Here is a 23,010-nt window from a genome sequence, read left to right as displayed (position 1 = left end):
TATCCAACCACCCACACACACCTGCTCATATACCCTCACAATTTACCATCCTTTGTGCGAGTGCAGGAGGTCTCAGGGGATCTAGTGTGTAATACCCCCTGAAACAATGAATATAAAGCAAGTTTTTTCATCATATCTATACTTTAAAGCTTCCACTGGTTTGGCATGTACCATACTGCCTTGAGCACACACTGTCTCCCTAATTACACTCTGACACTGGTACTGCCCATAGTCACAATATACAAGTTCTTTGCTATCCTCTTTTCTGAAAAAAAAAACTGTGTATCTGATTGTACATATCTGTATGCCTGTTAATTTCTGGCAGAGCATCTCTCTGTGTCTCCCTCACAGTCATTTTAACAGATGTTTTCTTTTTCTTCCCTCCCTCAGCCTTCCTGAGGCAAACGCCACAACACCGTCAGACCCGAGGGGGACGAAGGCAGGAAAAAGCAAAGAATACGTTGCAAAAGAAGAGGAGCTGTACGCTCAGTACTTCTCTTTCTGACAGGCAAAAAAATCCCAATTGTGTCAAAAAATCAAGTAATGGGACAGAGAGCTAAAGTTGGACAGCGATCAAACTGCAGGTTTTGAAAGCAATTTGGGCGACTTATATTTCAAATGTGCATTTCTAATCACACTCCCAACAGTCATGTGCAGGACTGGGATTTTAGGGCTACCACACATGGTGAGCATTGTACGATGATTGATTTGTCAGTGCATCATCATAAAAGTGTGCATGGTAAAAATTCATTTGTTATTTTATACCATCTGCAATTCTGCAACACATGAAATCTGTATGAGCTCTAAAGTTGCACTAGGCAACTGAAGTTGTAAGAAATAAGTATAATCTTAAAAAGTTTGAAGGACTTCTACCCATACATCCTGTGAAGTCAAAGTCAAAAGGTAGAATAGTGGTGATGTGGAGGTATTGAAGAGTTCTTTGCACTGCTCTTAAAGCGTTTAGATATATTTGATTCTCGCTTTGAAGTTTAAATTTGTGAATTCCTGTGCAGAGGAGATTCCCAAAAGAGACTAGATATCAGATGTCCACATTTTTCCAGCAATGCACTGATATTTCCAGATAATATGAAGAAGAAAACTGATATGTAGCTACAGTAGTTTTTTAAGTTGATAGGTAAGGAAGGGAAAAATTAGCTTACTGATTGTGATGATCTAATCAATTTTTAGTTAACTAGATTCTTAACCAGAGATAGCAGGAATATTTAAGTATACAAGGATATATTAAGGATAAATTAAGTTTATTACAACTTGAGTCTTATCTGTTTTGACCATCCTTCCTATGAATTTAAATAACATGGTACCCACTATGTTAATATCTGAGATCTGGGAACACATTGCTTAATCAGACAGGTTGATAACAAACAATCAAACTTATTTGGGAGAGTAAATGAAGAACAGTAAAATTACCCAAACCTTTGTTGTTAACATCCATCACAGTTTACAGACTGACTCCCTGATTTAACTTTGATGTGTACTGCACACACAGTTTTCCTCTTCAACGAGGACAATGAGCAACATTTTAGTGCACTCACTGTCAATTTTACCGCCAAATAAAAAAATGGTTAAGATAACGTGGCTGAACAAAATTAAACTGGGTAAGTAACTTGGTTTCATGCTGGTTTCCCAGATCTTAGCATCATAACTGATATAAATGATCAAAAGAACTACAAAAAGATACAAGTTGGAGTAAATCAGAATTATCCTTAACACTCCCAAAACACTCCCAAACCTCGCTGACATTAGGCCACAGCTAAATTTTTAAACTCACACAAAGATGTCACAAACTGCAGTGTTCAATGAGTGTTCATATAAGATAAGTTTCTCTTTCTATATACATCATCATGTGTCTTACAAGCCGTAATCTGACTGGAAATGCTACAATGTGATTTTTGCCTTGATACTCGCCTTTAGTCTTTCATGCTGCAGGCTCATCTGCAGTACAAATATGTATTTAGGTAAAAGGATAGACCTAGCTTTAGATCCTGGTTGGTTTTTGGCCTCTACAGTACAACAAACTACAGTACAGTACACCACAATAATGACACCAGCAAAAAAAAAAAAAAGACCAACTTTAGCTTGCTGTCCCAGTGCTTTGACTGTGTACATACAGTATATGTTTGAAAGTCATTTTCAAATCTCTGAGCTAGCTGAGGGGCGCTTGATTTACCATTCCAGACGCCTCAACAGTCTCAGGAGGGGAACCATCAAGACAAATTGAATCAAGCACCCCTCATATTTTTATTATTCCAATATTTATAATGTAACAAGCTACTGTTTTTCTACGGTCTGTTTGTGATGCCGGTGGACCAGAGACATGCAGACAAAGAGTTCTGTCAGTGACATGTAGATGTTATTTGACTCCTAGGAACTTTTTTTAATGCCAAGGAGTGTTTAGTCAAAGCTACACACTTTATCTCATTACAAGCTACCTATAGGAGTTCATGTCGGTGACTGAACTCTTTTGCTTTGTGTCTCTGCCTGTGGGGCAGACCATAGAGCATGTGAAAACAGAAACACTATCATAATGCTGCTGTCACTCACTTGAAATCCTCATATCTCCGGTTTTTGGTGTACTGTCCGTTTTTTAACTAAGTCCATTCAGTAACCTGTACAGTTTCCAAACTGCATGGTCATCATCAGCCTGAAAGAGGCTCTGTTTCTTACTTATTGAAACGTGGATAGAGGGACATGAGGTCTGAGGGTTTGATTCCTCTCACACTGACACTACCAAGTTTATTCAACACCACAAACAGATACAGATACATTTCAGTAGGAATCGATGCTTGTCTTCCATAACAGAATTAACGGAGGCCCCAAATGGTTCAGGAAGTGTTTATACTTTGCTTGTATACGTTCATGGGTGATATTAGACAATCCAATCAAACCACAAAGAATTGAATCCACACCTCTCTGACAAAGTCTCAACAAATATTGAACACTTTGCTTCTGTGCTCTTATATTGGATGGCATTAAACAGTTCTTTCATCTAGCCCCTGTAGATATTTCATGTAAGCACATTTTAAGTGGTATATCCTTCTAAAATACATACTAAAATATTCATTTGTTACATTCTGGTCCAAGTTTTCTTATTTTGGAACCAAACCATGTACATTTTTCTTTTGTCTTTGCCTTTCTCAGCCAGAATCACTTGAGAAATTTGATTGATTTCCTTTTCACTACAGAGAAACACCAGAAAGGATCTCATTACACTCCGCTTTTAGTCATAGGCCTTCTTCAGATGGACAAACAGAATGAAAAATGTATATATAGACATTCCTGTAATTAACCCAATTGCAAAACATTTGTGTATCTCACACACAAGATTATACTGAAGCATATTGTAGTCTTTTGATATCTATATACTACAAAAATGGAGGATAAAGGATGTAAGGGGTAATATACAGTTAAAGGAGTCTAATATTTTGGGAAATACGCTTAGTCACTTTCTTGCTGAGAATTAGATGAAAAGTTTGATATCACTCTCATGTCCATACAGTAAATAATAAACTACAGCCAGCAGCCAGTTAGCTTAGCTCAGCATAAAGACTGGAAACAGCTAGACTGGTTCTGTCTAAAGGTATCAAAATCTGCCTACCAGTGCCCTTTGAGATCACTAAATAACAAGTTATTTCTTGTTACTTTATGCTAAGCTCAGCTAACTGTCTCCTGACTGTAGCTTCATATTTAACGGACAAATATGTGAATGGTATCAATCCTCTCTTCTAATGCTTAGCAAGAAAGTGAATGAGCATATTTCTGAAAATGTGAGGGAAATAAATCTGAAATCTGAGGGAAGAAATGGGATGTCAATACTTAGGAAAATGACATGACACAGGAAGATCTTTTTAGCTTAATTTACCTGATGTTTTTCATAGCATCATTGTTTATGGAGTTTTGTGACTATATTTTTTATGTTTCTTTTTAATTACTAGGATGTCTATATATATATATTCTTGTGTTTTTTCATTCTGTTTGCCCTTTGGGCCTGTGGAAAGTCTGAAAGCTATGTAAATGTTTTTTAATTTACATGTAATTGTCCCTCCAGCACAGAGCGAGGCTAAAATCTTCCTATGTTTCCAGTCTTTGTACTATGCTAACCTAAATATACCCAAAACCTATCTCAGCGCTGGACTGAACAGAAGTGAAACTGATATCAATCCTCTCATTTGACTGCTCAAAATGAACCAAACTGTTTTGTCAAAGCAAAGAATGAAACACTTCCTTAGACCAGTAGCAGACATGTCTGTATTTGTGTCATATGGGAAAGACAGTAAATGAACTCTGAACTCTGAAATCAGTGAAGGAAACAGTCAGGTTCAGAGAATAGACTTCAAATTAAACATCTATACTCTATAAAAGTAACTAAATTACCAATATTCATCTGTAGTTTTATAAAAGTATAAACTTCTATCATGGTATCCTAACATCTGTCCCTTATGACATGAATACGACATCATGTGATTGATGCTTCAGTTATTGTATACTGACTGTCGTCAGTGCTAATACAATATATTAGATGGTTTACTTGTAAATATTAACCTTATGTAAAAAACCCCAGCAAAGAAAATGGACCAATAAATACATATGACAGTATCCTCTCTGGGATCGAAGCCCCAACACTGAACCACAGCTGGTTCATTCCTCAGTGCACACTGTGAAGATTAGATTAATTCAGCTATGTTAAATATTGACATTTTAGCTTAGACATCTGCATCAGACAATGCAAATGTCTTTTGTTTCTTCTCAGTTCTTTCTTAATAACAGATTTTCTCTCACAATCGCATCCAATTTTACTGCTACTTTTTTGTTTTCCTGCTGATGATTTCTACTGTCTTCTAAAAACGTACACACAAGCGTGAAACTGTTTTCTCAGCTGAAACCAAGAAGCACATCCTGGGGGACTGCCCCCTCCAACAGTGATAGTTAAAGGACCATTCCAGTGTTTTTGCACATATGAAATATGTGGCATGTAATGCCAAACTTTCTATTGTGTTTTAGAGTTTTTAATATGTTTTCTACCATACTGGCAGCAATTGTTTCCATTCCTTTCACAATGGTATTCAAAAATCAATTCACAGAGATGTGAAAGTTGACTTGTGATAGATAATCCATTATTGGGAACAATATGTCTTTTTTTACATTTGAATTAGTTTTGACAGCAATAAAGGTAGATGATATTCTCTGTAGCTTGCAGCTAGCTGAATGTGTAAAACACATTCATTCCTGACCTTGAAAACAGCGGTTTTCACAAAGTCCATATAGTTGGTGTTCTGGAGCTTTCAGTCATATCACATGATCTTTGTTTGTAGATGCATTTTGCCCAGTTGTCATGGCCATTTGTTCTGAGCACTTTAAGGACTTCTTGTCCATGTTGGCTTAAATGTTGTGGTTCAAAATGTATGCAGTTGAGAAAACAAGCTCACCGGTCCATTTAGGACCAAATAGACCTAAGCTAGCTCCATTTAGTAGCTGTTCTGGAGCACTTGTCATCATCACATTACATGATCTTCCTCAGCTGTTGAAGTTTAATAATTTGATTAGAGTTTGGCATTTAGGCAAACTCCATCTGCTGAGGAGATTGTATTATATGATGGAAAGCTCAAGACCAGCTACTAAAAGCCTCGTTGTGAAAATGTTTACATGAGTTTCAGTAAAGGGATAAATAAGCATGTTAAAACACTGGTATGGTCCTTTAGGTTGAGTTGCGTTTACTTGTTTGAAATGGCAAAAGTGAAGAATATTTATTTATTTAACTGTTTATTTTTATTATTTCTTTGTTCCTGTATATATGTTTGTTTTTGTCAAAACCTTTACTGTTGTTTAGTAATTTATGTATTTGCACAGACCTTACTTGTAGATTGATTTGATGCATTTGTTTATCTGTCCCACACCTGACCAGTGTTGTTTTAAAGGAGAATATCACTCAGTGAAAGAATTGTCTGCCTCTTGTGGCCATTTGCTGAACTGCAGCTTAAGACACATCAGCATTCGCTTTGTTGCTTCATCACACTGCCTGCGTCCATGTTTTCAGTCTGTAGCTATAGTTTTTAGTTAATATTGAGTGATATTTTCCTTTCATGTCTGAGCAGAATGTGGCATTGCCATCACATGACCTTTGTCCACCGTTACCCCAAGGTTCATGAAAGTATTTTAAAATGTACAAATGAACAAGCACTCATGGGAATATCAATGATGTTTCAACCTGACAGAGGGAAATTTATGGAGTTTTTTTTTTCCAACACTGCCATCAGCTGACCATCAGTGAACCATAGAACTGCAGCCCATTAAAACATTCAATGTCTCTTTAGTTTTTTGATGTGGCGATATACTGACTAGGGCTCAGTTCATTTCACTCTCAACTCAGTTTTTCCCAAACTGGAGAGAAATTTAAAGATAAGGTGGTTGTACCCATCTATTTTCTTAAATAAACTGAAAATGTGTTGCTGATAAACATGCTGCAGTTTGTATTGTGAACTGAGTTGAAAGTGAATTGATATCACCCTTGTGACTTATCATTTAATGATGTCTGTCTTGCCATTTTTGAAGTAAATATATAACAATTATAACAATAACAATATTTATTTATATTTATATCATTTCTGTTGTATGTTATGGAACAGTAAAATTATGATTGTGAGATTTTGCCTACTGTTGTCCTCTTTTTAGTGTGTGTGTGTGTGTGCGTGCATGTGTATGTTTGCTATTTTTCAGACATCGTTGAATCAGTCGCAGTCTAATAAGAAATTTGAATAATGGTCATTTTCAATATATGATTTGCATTTATGGAATTTTGTATTTGGAATTTAATGTTTTGGGATCTTTTAGACATTTATCACAGGAAGACATTTGTCTCGCTGTATTTGAAGTTACTGTATTGGGTTGATACAGAATGTTTGGTGACAATGTTAACTAACAAGGGAAGGTAAGAAGTTAACATAAAGCTTTTTTATATCATTACCAACAGTTTCAATTATTTACCTTGCAGTTTTATTGATTTATGTATTCGGAGAGTCGTGTGGCATTTGTCGCTTCTGGGCCTCCATACAATACGTTTCACATCAAATCTATTTGGAAAAAAGTATTATATATGTATATATATATTAACTTGTATTTTCAAACCATTCACCATGAAATCTAAATGTTTCAACGTCAAAACTAACCTTTCTAAAACCTTTACAACTTACAACTATATTGGAAAAGTCAGACAGAAAAGAGGATAAATACACCTGGATCCCATCCTATCAGCATCTTATCTTGGCTGGTTGTTAGGTAAAAAACATGTCAGCGGGTTCTGTGATTGGTGGTCCTATAATTTTTAAAAGTCAACCAATCACATTTCACTTCCCAGGATGCAGGATATCAATAGCTAACGGTAATAAGTACAGCGTCTGTTACGACCGAAGAAACCGGGGGTATTGTTGCTATTTTGTTGATAACATTGTTTTTATGACTGAACTAAACTAAAACATATTGAACTGGTGAAGAATGGAAGATATTTGTCCGGCTGGTAAACTTGTGGAGAACGTTTGTGGAGTTTGTCATCTCTTCTCACGTCAAGGCGCACAGGTGAGTCAGTGGGTGACGTCTTTATTTAAGCATTTCATTTGTCGCCCGGTTCATTTAGATTTTTTTAGGGTGTGTTTCGTTACAGGTTTAAATATTCTTTCATAATTAAGACTGGGTAAGCTAATGATATGGCTAAATTGTCACAATCTCTTTTTTTTCTTTTGATATATCTTATTGGTATTTATATCAGTATTTTCCCAAAAATGTATAATTAGCTTCTGCAATAATAAAAAAAAAATGATTTTTCAACACACTCAGAAGAAAACATTTTTAATTTTATTGACATGCAATGTATTTGGTGTTCCACAGTTTAAAAGTCAGGTGGTACAATCTTCCAAACATACATGAAGAGAACAAAACTGACTATTTCTCTCAATAACTCATAATCCCATTTGTATTATATTTTTACAATTTCAGTCATAGTAAATACAGTGCAGATACATAATACTAAAATGTGCAGCATTTGACATTTTTTGGCTGGTAAATTATCAAAGTTGTCTTTGTAGAAGTTTTGTAATAACATATTTAGGACTTGAAATTGCCTTTTCAGATTTGACTTTATAGTTTATTTTGTAAACCAATGTTGCTCATAAACCAAAAAATGTCAGCATTAAATCAGAAATGGCTTAAACAGAAAACATCATAAATGAAATCACACCATGCAAAGTGAGCTTTCCTTCACAAATGATAAACCTCATGTATTGTATGCAGTATATGTCAGGCTTATAGATGTGCTGTCTGTGTTTGAAGCTCTCTATTCACACTCAACACTCTTAAACAGATGTATATTTTTATCTCTGAACCCCAAAGTAAAGCAAAAACAGTCCATACTTTACATAGTTAATTATAAGGCTGAAATGTATGTATAACATCAGAAACACCTGCAAGTAAGCTGCCTAAAGTTGGAGATGCACTTTATAGACCTACAGTACTTAGAATGATTTCTAAGTATCATATCAAGTAATATCTTTATAAATGTTAAGCAAGAGTAAATCCAAGGAACACTGAGTGTTACGTAAATTCAGTTATTTATTCTAACGATTTCCTCAATCTTACTCAACATAGAAATCACCTGCATAATGTAATGTAATGTTATGGCCATCAGTTCTCACTGTTTCAACTTTGTTTCTGAGAAATCATGTTTTATGTGTCAGCTTGACATGGCAGACAGCTTTGAATACTACAATATCCATGAGCTTTGGTCGCCATTGCTACGGAGAAGCATCACTGAATCAGAGATGTATTTATATCTGAATACTTTCTTGTTGCAGTCGTGACCAAAGTGCAGCACCAAAGTTACTGAATTAATCCAAAATGTACTCATAAATGTAATTTTAAGCTGCGGATTGTGTTATCAGTTTCCTTAACAGTCTAATCTTTAGCTTCTATCCGCAGCTAGCGGTGCACATCACAGAATTTTAAGCTGTGATTGGATGTTTATTGCTAAAATGCACCATGGGAATTGTATTTAAAACTTCTGGCCTACATTTTTACAAACTCAGGCTTGTATCTACGTCTTTTTTTTTATCAAAAAAACAGACCATCTTCTAACACAGTTGTTCATCTGTTGTACTGATGATTCAACTGGAGAGCCTCATGTCCGTCCAAGCTGTAGAAATGCTGCAACTGCGACTTACATTAAATTGCCTATAGAGAGAATGAAAAGGACTTTACAACTCTATTGTACAAAGGCAGAAAAAGATGTGTTTTGGGGCATGTTGCTGCAGGTCATGGTGTTAGCTAGTTGCATCTCCCAGTTTAATTACTTTTTGCCAAATGTGGTTTTAGAGGCTCTGATAAGAAAGCAGCATCGAAATTTTTAAAAAGCGGAAACCTGATGTCGCAGATCCATGTTTTACTCTCTGTGGTCTCTGGCAGAGGCTGACGAAAGAGGAAGTATTTGCTAGTGGGGAAAAAAAAAATCATTTCCAACATGTTTTTCTTTCTCCTGCTGGGGGTGTGGGTACAGGAAGCAGCATGGCTCATGGGAAATGGAAGTTAAACAACAGTGATGTGTTGATATTTCAGTGTTATACACATTGCACCTATTATTACTGAGGCAGCGGACATGGTCATACAGTATGTCTCCTTTTGTAAATCAACTTAAATCATTGTAAAGGAAGCAGGATGTTAAACTGAGCAGCTGGCAGATATACATACATACATACAGTATATCAGTGAAGATTAAACTGTTGAAGTTGGGTGACTTTTTAATCACTCCCTTGGGAAAGAGGGGGGAAGAGGAGGGGGGGCAGGGGAGCCTCGTCCACAGTAAAGCCGAGCCTCTGCCGCTCTCAGCTGCTCAGCAGGACGATGATGTAAATGAGCAGCAGGCAGATGAGGATGAGGGTGAAGTTGACGAACAGCTCCTGCAGGTTCCTCTTGGCTTGAGGATTCACCTCGATCTGAGATGCTCGGCGGATGGCCGATTTGGTCATGTGCTGAACGCGCTCCATGGGGACGGCGGAGTGGTTAGATTTTGATAGACTCGGTTAGCAGAGGAGACAGTTCAGGCAGGCTGCTGGGCCTGTTTGGACTGGGAGGAGCTGGAATGAGCTGGTCAGGCAGATTTGAGGAAGTGAAATCCGGGAATCAAACTGCAGCTGGTTGTGTGGAGATGAGCTCAGGTCAGGTGTTTGAGGCAGCCTGGCCTGTAGTGGACTAGTTCTCTTCTCTTCTCTTCTCTCAGCTGGTGACAAAGAGAGAGAGAGAAAGACATAGAAAGTAAGAAAAGGTTGTTAGAGAAAATAGCGTGCAGTGTTTCACACATCAGCGCCCTCCTCTGGGTAATATCTCTTGGTTGTGATCTTGTGACTCTCCTGTATCACAGTACGTGGTGTGATGATAAGAGAGCTGCTCAGAGGCGCCAGCTGAGGTCTGATGATGTGTTAAGCCAGACTGTAGTAGAAGTGGCAGCAGCACAAATGTCATGACAGCAACGTGAATGACAAAATGTATGTTGACAGAAAAGACATTTTGTAATAACTGGCCTGTTAATCCATAACATATATCAATTAAAGCAAACCTATATTAGAGCTTTGCTGAACACCGTTGCAGCTAAGAGATGATGATTGACTTTAAAAGGTAATGTAACAGTAGCACAAGTAGAGACAAGTCATAAAGTTATTAAACTCTGGCTGCAGGCTCTCTACACTAAATCCCTTTTGTCCTCTGATCTGGGACTTTCCTGAGATCAGAGTGACTGTGACAAGGTGACCGTGCATTTGCATTAGTGGCTCCCACAAACATCTTACCACTTGTACATCAGCTCTGCCAAGTTCTTTGCTATTTTTAACAAGATTAAAAGTCCTGCTAGCAGCCCCTAGTGGGCACAGTGTTCTTTACACACTTCTATACAAAGGGGTGAACAATGTACAAGACAGCTTTGGATTCCTAGAGGCTTGTTGCCAGAGAAGTCTGATGTTTGGGTGGTAATCCAGGCATTAGATTTACTGATGTTGCACTAAAGCAAAGTGTCTTTAACTGTGCTTATGATCCTAAAGCTGCACTTTCTAACTGTATCTTTCTTTTTTCTTTGTTACTTTGCTGCATTGTGGGATCAGTACAGATAACAGGAGTCATTTTAGCCTTTTGATGCCTTTTTACAGACTTTTCAACACATCTATTTTTATCATTTCACTTTTGTTTCTTCCACCCTTAATCCGTCTCTGAGTCACCCATTATCACTTGACATTTTAACGCCTTTACACACACACACACACTTTCTCATACCCCATGGGATATCTCCATGAGAGCGTCAGCCTGCTCTGAGACTTTTGACCTGACTGAAGTGTCTGCTCTGATAGGAGGAGTTTTTTGGGGAGGTTGATCTCAAAGCCCTTGAGACTTGCACAGATAGTGTCTCACCTTGGTTGTATTTGACTTGGAAAAGTAGCTTCAGTAAAGAAGCCCAGACTAAACCAGACAAGCTGAGTCCCATTTAAGGGTTGTCTGCTTTTCTCAACACTCTACTGCTACATGATACCATTAGTCTGCCACATACTAGAAAATTGGATTTGTGGTGTGAACCATAGGTCTCTAAGGGAAAACTTCATTATGGTTTAACTGCTTGTGATCGTCTTTGAAAGTTACTAGAAGCAAAACATAACAAAAAAAGGAAACTGGCGCATTTTAGCATCTTTCAGCTCATTGTTTTGGTTTCACATTGCACAACTTTACTGTTTTGGACTTGTCTCAGAGTTCTCATCAACCTCTTTTCCAGCAGCAGGCAGCTGTTTTCAACAAGAAGGCTCAGATATGTAGGCAACTGTTTGATATTAAGTTCATCATATCACTGTTGTGTTTTCAGTTTGTTCTGCTGCAAGTTCTGAAATCATAGCTTCTGGTGGGAAATATTATAGACTTTTGTTTTATATTTAGAAATACAGTTTGTGATTTTTAAAAACTAATCTTATACAGTCAGATATTTTCTTGGAGCCGCCCTCTAGTGTCCATTAGAGGAACTGAAACTGAAGGCTCCTCAGGAGTCGCTTCCCCACTAAGTTGTGGTGCCTTAAATAAACGACAAAAATCTTCAGTTACCCAGACTTTTCTGACCCTCCCTGAACAACAGCTCACATCAGACCTAAAACAATAAATATCCACAATCCTTGGCATACTGGCACCCCTAAGGCGCTCTGGGCCCCTGAATCATTCAACGTCCCAAGTTTATTATTCCATTCAGTAAGAGAAATTAGTCTTTTTGTCCTGCCAGTAGCTTGACCTTAGGGTTAAATTGGGATCATCTTGTGTGTGGGCCTCTACAGTTAAGCTCAACACTGCGTGACTGACAACAAGTGAGTGACTGGTGCTCCACGTTATCCACAAGGATAACGTGGAGCACCACGTCTGCACACATCAGCGTCGTTATTATTCGCTGAGTGCTGACTGTCAAACATTTCAGGCTGGAAGACAGCCAGCTGTTCTTTTTTTCTGTGACCAGTGTGCATGTAATCCTCATTTCCACAGTAGGAACATGAGTGAAAAGTGAATGTTGACAGTAAATACACCTGAGTTTACTTCTGTCTAATGACACTGAGGAGTCTGTGAGTCTATGACACACATAGCACACATATTTCCTTCCAAATTTAACCCCTGCCTAGATAAAATGGATCAAATTTTCTTCGTTTTCAACAAGCCACTGAAGTTCTGTCTGCATTTCATCTGGCTCCAACACAGCTGTTGCTCTGTCAGAGGCATGCAGTGATTGCTATGTTATGTAATGAACATAAGAGCATGCAACTGGACAAAACGCAGCAACTGGAGGAGTCGGGGAGGCTGGTGAGAGGCTGAAATCTCACTCTGTCACATCAAGCACAATTTTCCTGTTGGCATGTTAATTAACAACACAAACTTTATTTAGGTTAAAGCTGAGGTTACACAGCCATGTGAGCATGTGACCATAGAGAGTCCTGCTATAGCTAAATACACTGTATAGTAGGGCTGCAACTAAGGATTTTCATTATCAATTAATCTGCTGGTTATTTTCTTGATGAATTGTTTGGTCCTTTTAAAATGCCATAAACTAGTGAAAAACAACCGTTACAATTTCCCAGAGTCAAAGGAGACTTCTTCTGATGTCTCGTTTTGTCCAACCAACAGTCTAAAACCCAATGAAAATTTGGTTTATTACAACAGATGACAAAGAAAAGCATTAAATCATCACATTTGAGAATTTGAAAACATCCAATTTTGGGCATGTTTGCTTTAAAACTAAAATAATTATTTGATTATCAAAATAGTTGCAAATAAATTTTCAGTCAACTGACAAATTGTTGTTGCAGCTCCTCAGTGTAGGTTTGAATCTATTATGGAAGTGTACTGAGGTGCAGTACCATGAATGACCACTAGGTGGAGTTAATCTGCTTTTAAAGCTGCATCATCAATTTTTTGTTGTTGTTGTTTTTGTTCTGTTTTTGGTCACTAAAGGAAGGAGGAACTTCACAACAAGCTGAAAACACAACACCGACATATTTTCACCACATATTATATTACTTTATCCTTCTTTATCTTAGTTCTCCAGAAAATATCCAGTGTAGTTGTTATAGTTTTATAATTAATTGTGTCTAAGAAAATGAAATTTGGTAAAGTTTCTGTTCTTTAGGAAAGATAATCTATTAGTTGTAAAAGTTGTAACAGCACATTAACCTTTAAGTGTTAACAGTTTTGATGTATTTTGCAATGTATTTGCTTTTAGTTCTTTTAATACTTGTTCAGTAGTTAATTTACTTTCATTTAATGGAGATCTTTTCACAGTACTCTTGTTATTGTGTTAGACACTTGTAAACATGGGTGTAAATCATGTGTTTGGATGGTTATTACTGTTGAAGTACAGATAATTCCTCTGTTCTGTTGAAATGACCACGTTGTATTTTATTTATACACACAATCAGCTATTGTTAGCTGTTGTTGTCAAGAGCTAAATACCTCCAGTGTGACCAACAGAGTGGATGTGGTGTATCTTGTAGTCGGATATGAAAATTACTGGCAACAAAGTTTCATCTCAAAAGTAAAAACCATCACAAAACAGCATGACATTTGCAGAACATTGTGTGTGTGTGTGTGTGTGTGTGTGTGTGTGTGTGTGTGTGTGTGTGTGTGTGTGTGTGTGTGTGTGTATGTGTATGTGTGTGTACTCTGAACACTTTTGGATGCCAGTCATTCCACGGGTGTGAGTTTTATCAGTGTGTGTCAGCACCACTCACTGTTGTCTTGAGCAGCAAAGGAGGATACAAACAGATGTTTTTAACCACTTAACATTCAACTTATTTGTTATTATGGAGTATTAACAACTGAGGCGACTCATTCATACCAACACTGAGGACTTTTAGTGTGATTTGGTCAAAAAAATAGATTGTTTAAAACAAAATTGCTGTAGTATATCTTTTGTTATGTGTGGTACATCCTTAGAAAGTTATTGATTGTAAAAAAGTGAAGTATGACAGCTGTCGAGAAGTAAAATGTAGGTTAGACAGGAAACGTGGGTTTGCTGATATTGACCTGTTATTCTAAGTGGGGCAGCTGACAACAGCTGTTGGGTGCCAGTACTTTTATTATTTATTTATACATTAAAAGTCTTTAAATTTGTCTGTTTTCATTCCAAAAAAAAAATCAGCCTTTTACTCGCTATAGAAACAGTATGACAGCAGGAAATATCAGTTAAAATTTATTTCCAAGGTTAAAAACATTCTTAATGGATGTGTGTTATCATATTTATGGCACAATCATGGCGATATCAATCCAGAATACCTTCAATTTCAGGTGAACCTATAGTAAGACTCACAACATAATAACCTTTAATGTCATTACAAGAGGTTGTTTGTGACTGATTTTGCTCTGAAAAATATAGTTTTTGCTTAGCTCTGTGCACAGAAATAATCTGTCTAAATGTAGGTTTGTTAGTCTTAATCTGCCAGTTTCAAAGGAGAGATAGTTACGTGATTATGTTCCAAGACTGGAGATCAAGGTGATAAAGTCAGTATCATTATATAATAGCCTGTGCTTGTTTTGATGATGATCGAAACAGATTTGTGAAATGACGCTATGGGATTAATCCAAATACTGTTCCAGTAACTTTGAAAACTACGCTAAGAACATGAAAGAGATAACAAATCTCATTGAGTTTGTTAAAATAATAATGGCTACTTAAAAATATTTATTGAATATTTACCAGCTATTGCTTGTTTGCTCATTTATATATTTATACATTTACTTATACATTTGCCCTATATTGTATTGTATTTGTCAATGTCCACACTGTTTCTTTTGTTTTTTTAATGTGGATATTCCTCCTTGAGAGGTCATCTAAAAAGTCAGGGTAAAAAACATCTGAAAACGCATTAAGATCATCACGGGACACTAAAGGTCAAACATTTAAACCAGTTTCCCCAATTTAGCCTTCCATCCAACCAATTTAATCAATTCTACGAAGCAAACAACATCAATTCTATTATATCAGAGATGGAAGACACTAAACAAAAGACCAATATCAGTGAAATCAGTGTTCAGACTGACTCAATTTGGCTCCTCTGTGTACAAAAATAAAATCATGTGCTTTGGATGGGAATGTAAGAAGTGGGGATGAGTGTTTATCTCTCTGGGAGATTGAATCCAGTTTCCATTCCCCCTCCTGCCCCCTTAAGAGCTGTGTTTACTGTATGTGAACAATGAGTTTTTTATATAAGAGGCAGTAATTCACACAGTGCTTCTCTGTATCTTAACATAAAATAAAGCCTGCTCTTATTCTCACAGTAAGATAAATGATGTCTCATTGTTGCAAAGTGTCAAACTAACTTCCTTATTAGTTAAGTAACTGACCGACTAACTGCAGTGAAATCTCATGAAGCCTTTATAGACTCAAAAAGAAATCTGCGTCATTAAATCCACTAGAAATAATGATACTTATCGTATTTTAACGGCTGTTCTAGACTTATGATTCACTATAAGAATCATTGTCTCATCATCTACTATATTACAGTTAAATCAAAATGTAAAAAACAGCTGTCTCTAGAGGATGCTGGTTCTTACCTTGCAGATGAGAACAGAGCTGGTTGGAGTTTGAGAGAGAAATGTCAGATATGCAACGCTCTCCAAGGCTGTTAACACAACATGAGAGAGAGAGAGGGAAAGGCAGAGAGAGAGAGAAAGAGAGGGAGAGAGAGAGGCAGGACATCCCATAAAAGATTTTAGGAGAGTGGGGATACCAAGGTTGTACCAAGTCTGGTGAATTATACATGCAGCAGCCCACATCTAACAGGGCAGTTTAGTTCAGGAATTTAGGTTTGAGTCCTAAAACCTGAAAATGTTAAGTTTTTAAACCTGGCTGGTACCCATGACTCATAAGTCTGAATGCACTTGAAATGATGTAAACAATTAACATACCTTTCACAAATAATATTAAATGTTACATATCTGCATTAATAAGAGTTTATTGTAGTTTCAGCCTAGTGGCCACAAATGGAATTGCAGGTCATGTGACCCAGAAACTTCATGTCATATAAAACTACAGAGAGCCTAAATGAAACCAGAACCTCCAGAATCTGCTCTAAAAGTAAAAAATAACCTCATTTAAGATCACACTGACTTTTGTAGTAACACAAATTAGTAAAAACCCGACATTTGAACATACTGTAGCATTGTTCAATTCTATGGTGTGTGGTTCACCACAGATGTTACATTTTGAAAAAAACAATTTAATATTGTCGTTTTTAGCAGCCTTTAACAAACACAATTTCCCATAAGCCCTTTGATACATTTTAGGGAGGGATAGACTATTTCTAGACAGCAAAGATTAGAGCTAAAAGTTGGAAATATGACATTATAAAAGAGCTTTGGTGGATGGAGAAACCAACAGTTATGATAACGTATCACATACCCCACCACTAACAAAGGAGTTGTTTAAATAATGTAGCAGATACTAGATAGCACACCTAATTTTCTCATTTTTTAGAGACCAATGTAGGAAACCCTCAATGTGAGATTGCATTAAGTTACAGAAGCTAGGCTAGTCTGGAGGTGACTTTTTTTTTTTTAACCAGCCTGAAATTTAATGACTTTTTTGCATTTCCAAATCAAGTCAATTTTATCTGTATAGCCTAATATCACAAATTTGCCTCTGGGCATATTACCATCTGTACAGCAACACAACATCTACCTATCCTTAGACCCTCAGTTCACAACTCAAGAAAACCCTATAACAGGGAAAAAATAGAAAAACTTGAGGAAGAGCAACACAGTTTTGAGGCTTATTTCTTGTGCTTACTTGGTGGACTTCTTTGGTGAACATCTTTAATGGAATGCATGGGTTACCGTGTTTGGATCCCACATCTTTTGTTTAATATATCCATGAAGTGTCACCTGAGAACAGCCAACACATTACCTCTATTTGGCGAACAATAAAACATCATAGTTGGACCGCTCTATTGTCATCATTATCCGAGCTGGCTGATAGACACTTGGCAAAAGTGTTGTGCCTGCGAACAGCTGATCACACCTCTAAATATACAGTTTGGCTATGACCACACCAGTGAGGCCACTGGGAATTGATCCTTTAGGATATTGTTGAGGCAGCAATGACAAAATAAAACAAAAACTTTGTTTTGTATAATTTCAACTGACATTATTTCACCCATTTATCCAAAAATCAGACTAAATCATTGATTTTCTGACAACATCAGTGAGTGTATTACATCACGATAACCTTCACATCTGTCCATTTTTAAGGTCTTTCAATTTCGGATTCAAACGTGTACAAGACATTAATATCTGAAATAAATATCTGAAATATGATTTGTGACATACTCCATAGCTGCTCACCAGATATTACCGACTGACATCCTATGATTATTGGTTATGGCAACATATTTTGGTGCTACACAAGTTCTGGGTTTTTTGACGTGTGTGTGTGTGTGTGTGTGTGTGTGTGTGTGTGTGTGTGTGTGTGTGTGTGTGTGTGTGTGTGTGTGTGTGTGTGTGTGTGTGTGTGTGAAGTCCTGGACAGCTTCCTCCACTTGGGAGAAATCAAAAGAGACAACGGGTTCAAAAAAAATCCGGAAAAAGTAAAAATAACCCCCCTGTTGTGGCCCAGAGAGCATTGCATCTGCCTTATAAGGAGAATCTGCATGTAAACAGGCTGTCAGTTAGAGACTCACGTACTGGGCAGTCCGCTTTGTTGTTATTGCTGTGGAAACACATTTAAGACAGTCTTCGAGTACATGGACAAGCAAATGTTTCTATCAAAGTCTTTTATGACAACTGTATTTCTCCAAAGATAAGATGAAACTTTGATCCTCCCTTTGGGAAAGCTTGGCTGCTCCAGTACAGGAGATAAACATGTATCGAAGAAGACAAACTGTTCTTCTGTTTCAAGAACATGCACAGAGTGAAAATGTGTCATTAGCAGATGCATAAAATAAAAAAAGAAAAAAAGGTAAGAAGATCTGTGACAAACCCTCAAAACTGAATCAAACACTGTAAACCAATGCTTTGTTTATGACATTTTAGTTCCTAAAAGTTGCTCTTAAAGGCGCACTACTGGGACAGGAAGTAAAAGTTTGCATTGCTACACAGACTTAACTTTGGCCTTTAAAAGACGAAATGTAGGTATTGTCCCAGAGGCTTTAAGGTGGTCTTTTAAAACAAGGCATTGATGTAATGATATAAGACATGCAGTACAGTATCAAGAAATGTTATGGTGGAAAAAGTCAGTTTGAAAGGTCATCTGTCTCCACAGGGATGAAGGTTTTAGCAAAGGCAACTCATAAGGTTTCTTTGTTTGCTTTTTTAAAAGGTAAAATCTTTCACCATATGTGATCTAATGAAGGAAATGCTATTGTAAGTGTGAAACTAGAGTAATATTGTATAATTAACAATTTAACTGACCGTTAGCAAGCTTGCTAGCTTTGAAAGCTCTTTTACCCACTTAGTAACTCTAGCTAGTCAGAACTGTGAGATATTAAACAAGCATTACATGGTTGGACCGGGATTAAAACATTTCAGAACTGCAATAAGGCATATAAAATAAGACAATTGAAATTAACACAGAATAAAATGGAATAAAATACCCAACAATAATTTAAGGGGTTAGGGTTAGTATACAATCAAATCAATAACAATAAAACAGATAAGACAGGTTGTTGTGCTTTTAAAAAGATATGTTTTTAGAAGAGATTAAAAAGATGTCACTGATTCTGCAAGCCTCAGGGTTTCAGGACAGGGAAAGTGAAAGACTGTCCGTCTCTCATTATCACCAGCCCTTGAGCAAGGCTCTTGAAGCTGTGAGGAGCTGTTCAGCAGCCAACAAAACAGACTGTGGCTGCACTGTGCAGCCTCCAACTGTGAGAGTATGAGCATTGCTCTAACTCAAATTTCCCAGGAAAGTTAAAAAAAAAAAATTCTGTTGGCAATACAATCATCCCTGCCCTGTTATGTAAAGTTTTTCTCAGTTCGTGATAAATATATCTGATGAACTACAAGTGTTCCAGTGATTAAATTTAATAATGATCAACATCATCTTCTTCCTTGTCTGCACAAACACGCTTTTATTTCGAGCTGAAAAATAATAATAGAAAATGTTCCATGAAAAAATAGTTTTCTCTTTTCTTTTTTTTTTTTGTCCCAGGAGCAGTTCAGCTCTGCAGCCTTACATGGTGAAATGCCAGACTGCTCTGACCTAAAACCAGAAAGAGAGGAAGATACAGAGCGAGAGAAACAACTTGACTGATACAGAAAACCACGGCAGGCCAGAGAAAACAGACAACGCTTCTGCTGCCAGTCGGAGGTGAGAGAGAGGTAAGAACACATACATGAAAACCAAAAAACTTACTTTCAACTGACTGTGACTTTCACATGTGACAATTTTGACTCTCACCACAAACATTCCCATGAAACAGACCCCAGAAGATTATTCACTTGTATGCAAGAAACATTTAATCTATGAAGCAGATTGCAGTTACATTCATGCTCTCCAGAGGATAAACACTTTCCATTTTGGACTCTCCTTGAGCTTTTCCCTGGTGCCACCCTCAGGCCAAAAGCAAGCAAATTCATGCTCCCAAGGGGTTTTCATGACCCCAGGATACAGATGCTACTTTTAGCCATTGACAACACGTATGGTCTTGTTTTTAACCTTGCATTCAGGTTTGCAAGATCGCAACATATCAGGATGTGAACTCATCAGCAAATTTAGCCTGATAATCAGACAGAATTGCCATTTTGTTTCACTTGTTTCACTACATGTTTGGCTAATGATTTATGATCATTTTCAGTGGGCATGGAAGCTGGAGTTACCAGGAGAAGTTTACTTAATGTTTTTCAGGACAATCAAAGAAATTTTAGAGTTTAAAAGTATTTTTTTTAAAGTTTTTTCTGCAAGTCAATTGACAATCTGCACTTGTCACCATTATTGTGGCCATTTTTCTGTTGCTATTTTTCATAGATGTTTCGAGGTAGCTATCAAGCTATACAGGAAAATGTTTTCAACATGCTTAATCCCACCTAAAAAGCTCTGAATGGTCAGTTGTTTCTACAAACAGCAAAAACATTAGTCACAACACCAGACCTGTTTCAATCACTTAGCACATGTGGATGGTGGTTTAGAGGTGAAAAAACCACTGTATTACAGCAATGGGGGAACACTTTGAAGAGAAACCATAGATCTTATCACTGCTGCTGCTTTTTCCTGCTGTGATGTCAATATTAACAACATGATAAAGTAATATAGTAAGTAGAGTTCTGAGAGGAAGAAACTTTAGTATTGGTTGAGGACGATTCAGTCCAGACTTCCCCCCAGTGGAAAGACTTCATAATCCTCAAAGTACACACAAAGTACAAGTATGCAAACAATGCCTACTTGTGTCGCAGCTGTTTGGCTACACATATTATGAGCAGCAATTAGTCCCAGGCCCTGATATACAGAGTACATTTTAGACTGCATGCAGAAGTTTGGTAGGACAAGGGCAGAAGTTGAAATTTACGACTTGTGGAACCTCACAGGAAAGTATAACTTGTGTCTGAGTCTTGCAAGGGAGTACATGTTCAGGAAAACTCTACATTATGGATTTATAATAACTCTAATAATTGTATATGAATCAGGAATGTTTGACACGACGTGTCACCAGTTACTAGACAGAAGGAAGTGTTGAGGGTGTTTCTTTTTCTTTCATCCTACACATAAACTAAGATTGAGTATTAATTGATTATATTACAACTGACACCAGCATTCATTCACGTCATCGCTTTGTTGATATAATTGTCTTAATGATGTATATTGCATGTAACATGTAAAGAGATATATGCATAGAGAATATGAGAGAGGGAGAGAAAGGGCATTTTAGGGGTGAAGTAGGATGGAGGGAGGGTTTACCCTATCAGCTGTGTTTACACTGGAAGACTTACTGCTGCTGTTGGCAGCTTCACACACATTCTCTTCCCTCTCTTTCTCTCTCTCTCCCTGTTCTCCAGATATAGCCAGCTATGTGGAGAAGCCCACAGCTAGCTTTTCTCCAGAGGCTTCTGTCTAAGAGCAGGATTTGTCTGATATGGGCTTTTGAAGCCCAGAACCAACCCAAGTCACAGGAATTCTTCTCTGAAACCCACTCTAATTATATTAAAGTGTCTCTGAATTGAATTTCACAAAGATTCAATTTAGAAAAATTAAATTTAGAAAGTCAGGTGGGTTAAAGGTTCCTTCAGAAAGTGTTGAACAGGATTTATTGTACAATGTAGAGTCTTAAAAGAAGTGCAGCTAAATGCAAACTGCTCCTCCTCTGACTAAAATCCAGTCTATTATTTTTAATCAGGATAACCGTGTTGACCCTAGAATCTAAAAATGATATACAAAGCTCAGGCTTTTGCTTAAAACAAATAATTAATACATCACTGAGCAGAGTGACAAAAAAATCCCCTGACGTGTCTGACACAGCGATGGCTGCATCAGTATGCACATTAACGCACTGAGCCTAATGTGATTACAGGAATACTGCAGTTGAAACACAGGCCACATACACCTTAATCTGATTTTCTAATTTTAATGACTTATTTGGATCTCGGCAATTGAGACGTGGAGAATTAATCATCGCATCAGCCTGAGGTGTGAATGCGTGTGTGTGTGTATGTGCGTGCATGCGTGCGTGTGTGTGTGTGTGTGTGTTGAGGGGTGGAGGACACATCATATTGCTAATTTAACATTTTTGGAGATACTTATTTACACCCAGTTGATTACTTACATTTCAGTAGATTCCAGGATGTTCCACAGCAGCAGCAGCAGCAGCAGCAGAAATACAACATGAGTGATGTGAAGGAAATGACTAAAAGTGTTTACGGCCCGTAGGGGTGCAGACACATGTCACTCTGACTGATCAACATCTGACACACACACACACACACAGAGCAGGGATGATGCTTCAAAGGTTCTTTGGTTTGTGTAGAGGCTCTGTGTGCAACTATAATGACTCAAGCAACCCTCTGATGTATTACTGTATACATAAGGAATCTCAGAGGCTTGTTACAAAATTGCTTCCTCCTCTAAATTACATCCTTATGCAACTATTAGCATTTCTTTTTTAAAATTTTATTTCCAATTTTTTGTCGTGATAAAGGAAAATGATCTTGTAAGAGAACTTTGTTTTTATGAGGTCGAGATAAAATCATAGGGCTCTGACCATATTATTCATCCTTAAAGCAAAACTATGTAACTATTTTTGCAAAACTATGTAACAACCATTTGCAGTTGGCAGGAATTTGGGTCACATCACCCGCTTTCTACTGTGAATAGGCTTCCATGTGCTTCCTTGAGCTAGTAGAGCATAATAAACAAACAAAAGGGGAGCTGCTCATCAAAACATTTAACCATTGCTCCACGAGTGGTCAAAATCTCCACAGGATACCTTTAAACCCTGCATACCTGGTGTTCTGCAGCCAAAAGCT

At 37.3% G+C, this 23,010-nt stretch overlaps 4 protein-coding genes across 9 annotated transcripts in view; 3 read left to right on the top strand and 1 right to left on the bottom strand.

Annotated features, from left to right (window-relative positions):
• The window catches only part of LOC121891922 (protein FAM184A-like), a 52,657-nt gene extending 49,148 nt beyond the window's left edge, over positions 1-3,509 (top strand). Inside the window, exon 24 of one of the 2 annotated variants that reach the window (XM_042404594.1) lies at positions 391-3,509. In XM_042404594.1, coding sequence (XP_042260528.1) covers positions 391-505 — 115 coding nt within the window. In that variant the 3' untranslated portion in view covers positions 506-3,509. The remainder of the gene's footprint in view (positions 1-390) is intronic. The other variant, XM_042404595.1, reaches the window with a different exon arrangement.
• LOC121891932 (nectin-2-like) overlaps positions 1-23,010 on the top strand; it is a 933,424-nt gene that overhangs the window by 213,860 nt on the left and 696,554 nt on the right. The window lies entirely within an intron of this gene.
• Positions 7,380-23,010, top strand: part of LOC121891947 (T-cell surface antigen CD2-like) — a 34,874-nt gene continuing 19,243 nt past the window's right edge. For 4 of the 5 annotated variants that reach the window (XM_042404665.1, XM_042404667.1, XM_042404664.1 and 1 more), the window contains exons 1-2: positions 7,380-7,587; positions 19,706-19,875. The gene's annotated coding sequence lies outside the window, so the exon portion shown is untranslated. The remainder of the gene's footprint in view (positions 7,588-19,705; positions 19,876-23,010) is intronic. The other variant, XM_042404662.1, reaches the window with a different exon arrangement.
• On the bottom strand, positions 7,842-16,201 carry pln (phospholamban). The gene is made up of 2 exons (XM_042404708.1): positions 16,114-16,201; positions 7,842-10,276 (listed from the first exon to the last, which is right to left on the bottom strand). The coding sequence occupies exon 2, from the start codon at positions 10,041-10,043 to the stop codon at positions 9,882-9,884; it is 162 nt and encodes a 53-aa protein (XP_042260642.1). The 5' UTR covers positions 10,044-10,276; positions 16,114-16,201; the 3' UTR covers positions 7,842-9,881.

Source organism: Thunnus maccoyii, chromosome 24 (genome assembly GCF_910596095.1).
Source record: "Thunnus maccoyii chromosome 24, fThuMac1.1, whole genome shotgun sequence".
Taxonomy (NCBI): Eukaryota; Metazoa; Chordata; class Actinopteri; order Scombriformes; family Scombridae; genus Thunnus; species Thunnus maccoyii.
The sequence above is the reverse complement of the archived record's forward strand: the minus strand, read 5'-3'. Positions and strand labels throughout refer to the sequence as shown.